We start from the raw sequence: 3182 nt of genomic DNA, 5'->3' as shown, positions 1-3182 counted from the left end.
TTGCTGGTCTACACCTGGTCCACATTACCTTGATTGTCTCTCTGTCCTTTAAAGAGGGCTGGAGGTTCAGTTCTGGTCATCGCTCTCTCCACCCTCACGTCCACAGTTTGAGTTAGACTTCAGTTACTTTACGGCTAATTGGTATTCACCAGTTGGTCGAGCTAATTAGCATCGAGTTGTTTCTCTGGTCGAGAGGTAAGAGTTGGGACTTTCTGAGTCAGGACTGGGGCAATTGTTTAGGGAGATTCACATGTTTTGTACAGTTTTAAGTTTTGGTAAGGGGTTTGATGAGTATCTGTGGTGTTGTTTAGCTTATTTCTCTAACTTCCTATGGTGTGAAGTGAGTAATGACGGTCAATGTTCATTGAGTTTTTCCTGGGTTAGGCAGAGAGGTGAATCCTGTTCAAAGGGTTTTGCTCACGTCAAATGTTACAGCAGCAAAGTCACTTGCACAGACTATAAATTAAATACTAGGATACTGAATATGAAATTATAACAGGATAGTTGGTGGTACAAAAGTGCATGTACTTAAATAACATGATGAATATTGGCCTTTACTCCGATTTCTTTAGGAGTAATTTAACAGCCCACGTACTCCTCAGTCACATTATACTGAACTCCTGAAAATCCCTCCAGTACAATCAGTTTCCTCCTTAAAACCATGGAGCTGAACTTGTAATCTTTTGTCTTAGTTCATGATGAGGATGCGTACAGCCGTGGTTCTCTGGGTCCTCTCAGCGGTGATCTGCGTGGAGAGCGCCAACAGCGTCTCTCTGGTGAATGACGCCAACCGGGAGTTTTCCTTCAGCCTCTACAGGAAGCTAGCAGCTCACGCCGACTCCCAGGGACAGAACATCCTCTTCTCCCCGATCTGCGTGTCCACCGCCTTGGCTGCGTTGTCCGTGGGAGCGCAGGGGAGGACGCTCCGCCAGATTTTCAATGGTCTGGGCTTCAGCAACTCCCTGACCCAGAAAGATGTGAACCAGGCCTTCAAGACACTCCTCCAGGGGGCCAACAACCCATTCCAGGGGGACTCCAGTGAAGGGACCGCCGTGTACCTGGACAACCGCTTCAGGCCAAAGCGAGAGTTCCTGCAGACCCTGAAGCAGTCGTACTACGCAGACGGGTTCAACGTGGACTTCACCAAAGCCGAACAAAGTGCTGAAACTATCAATGAGTACGTGGAGGAGAAGACCAACGGGAAGATTGACCAGCTGGTGGAAAACCTGGATCCAAGCACAGTCATGTATCTCATCAGCTACATTTACTACAAAGGTAAGAAGGTCTTGGGTTCAGGTCTAGTCTGTCTGTGATATGATGTCATAATGGAAGATCTGCTCACATGTTCTGAGGTTATGTTGCACATATCAAACCAAAAGTTGTTTTATTTCTGCTCGTGGTTTAACAGGAACGTGGGCGACTCGGTTTGACCCTAACCTCACCGAGCAGGACCACTTCCACGTGGACGACGACACACAGGTTCAGTCTTTATTTTGAAGAAATCTTGCGTCACAGTAATAGCCAGACCTGAAGCAGGAGCCTGATGGGAATTAAATTATGAAACGTACGACAGTTTCATGCCCATTTGGGGGCAACCTGATAGTTGTAACACCCTAATGAGTTTTTGACGAGACCAGGTTGCAGGCGTCCCAGTCCAATGACGCATCATCGTTCATTCTGTCTTCACGTTTAAATTGTTACTGTCCAGGTTCCGGTCCTCATGATGAATATGGAGGCAAGTTTCCGCACCTACCGAGACCTCAAGCTGAAGACCACGATCCTTCAACTCCCGTTCACCGGCTCCTACTCCATGCTCTTGATGATGCCTGACGACATGGCAACGCTGGAGGACGATATCTCCCAGGACCTCGTCTCTAAATGGTTGAAGGCTAGGATGGAGACCAAGCCCAGGTTGGTAGAATCTGGATTTTTATGCTTCAATATGTGGGAGGTTGACACTGAATAAGGTACTTCAGGACTCACCCAAGAGACCGGGGCTCATGTCCCATTTGGTAAGAACAGGAAACCATTGTAGGTTAATTGTCTATAGTTGTTCGCTGGTTTGTAGTTCTGGTTTAGGCCGTCTTGGTTCATCTTTCCACTGTTCAGTCACCACTCTGGTCTGGTTGGAATAAACTCTTAATTTACCCATTTACATGTGGAGATATGCTGCTCTATACACGCTAAAAGTAGTGATTATTTACATGGAGTTTGGTGATGGTGATTTCTGTTTCATGTTAAACTAAAAGGATCTTACTCTTTACCTAAAAGGTATATCTCTGTGGGATCCATCATTAATGTTGTCACACACTTAGAATAGTCGGCGTCTCTTTTTTTTTTACAGCATATCCTTGTTTAAGGCCCTGATGGCCAAATGAAGCTTGTTCCCTAGTGGCTTCACTGAATGTCTGTCCCCCCCCCCCCCCCATGTTTCAGGAGACAAAATGTATATATTCCCAAGTTCTCCATCAAGACTTCCTACAACCTGAACGATGTGCTGTCAGAAATGGGAATGACGGACATGTTCAGTGACCGTGCAAACTTCAGAGGCATTTCCGAGGTGCGAGGACTGCTCGTCTCAGAGGTAAGAAACCAGACTGTTTGACTTCACACATTCATCCGCCTGTCGTCTCACTGACTCTGCGTTGCAGGTTTTGCACCAAGCGACGCTGGATGTGGACGAGACCGGCGCCGACGCAGCAGCAGTCTCAGCAGCCAGACCTGAACTGACGTCCATCGGGGCCCCTGTGTTGAAGTTCAACCGTCCGTTCATGGTCATCATCATTGAATTTAACACGGAGAAAATCCTCTTCATGGGCAAGATCATCGACCCGACCCTCTGATGGTCTTTGTGTCCTAGCTCAGCTGTTGCATCTCATGAATAAAGGAGTCAAAAACATTTTGGTCTCTTGATTTATTGACAGTAGTTATATAATGTATGATCAACATAACGAGCATCTGGTAATCGATAATGGATCAGATTATAGAAATACACTAAGGTCGACCATGATGGCAACTTTATGGAGAACTCTGGTTCTGGGTATAAAATTTTTACTCAAATAATGGTACTTGTACAAGTAACGCACAGAATTTTACTTAAGTTGAAGTATAAATGCATACAGTACTCTAGGCAGGACAATCAGTTTGGAAACTGGACTGGTGAGTTCTGATGGACTTGTGTG

The 3182-nt window shown here is 46.0% G+C and overlaps 1 protein-coding gene across 1 annotated transcript; it reads left to right on the top strand.

Moving 5' to 3' along the window:
• Positions 1 to 680: 680 nt before the first annotated feature.
• Positions 681 to 2896, top strand: LOC116679184 (alpha-1-antitrypsin-like protein CM55-MS). The gene is made up of 5 exons (XM_032508879.1): positions 681 to 1275; positions 1409 to 1479; positions 1709 to 1911; positions 2437 to 2584; positions 2652 to 2896. The coding sequence occupies exons 1-5, from the start codon at positions 696 to 698 to the stop codon at positions 2841 to 2843; spliced, it is 1194 nt and encodes a 397-aa protein (XP_032364770.1). The 5' UTR covers positions 681 to 695; the 3' UTR covers positions 2844 to 2896.
• Positions 2897 to 3182: the final 286 nt, after the last annotated feature.

The sequence above is a fragment of the Etheostoma spectabile genome, unplaced genomic scaffold (genome assembly GCF_008692095.1).
Source record: "Etheostoma spectabile isolate EspeVRDwgs_2016 unplaced genomic scaffold, UIUC_Espe_1.0 scaffold00009714, whole genome shotgun sequence".
NCBI lineage: Eukaryota > Metazoa > Chordata > Actinopteri > Perciformes > Percidae > Etheostoma > Etheostoma spectabile.
The sequence above is the reverse complement of the archived record's forward strand: the minus strand, read 5'-3'. Positions and strand labels throughout refer to the sequence as shown.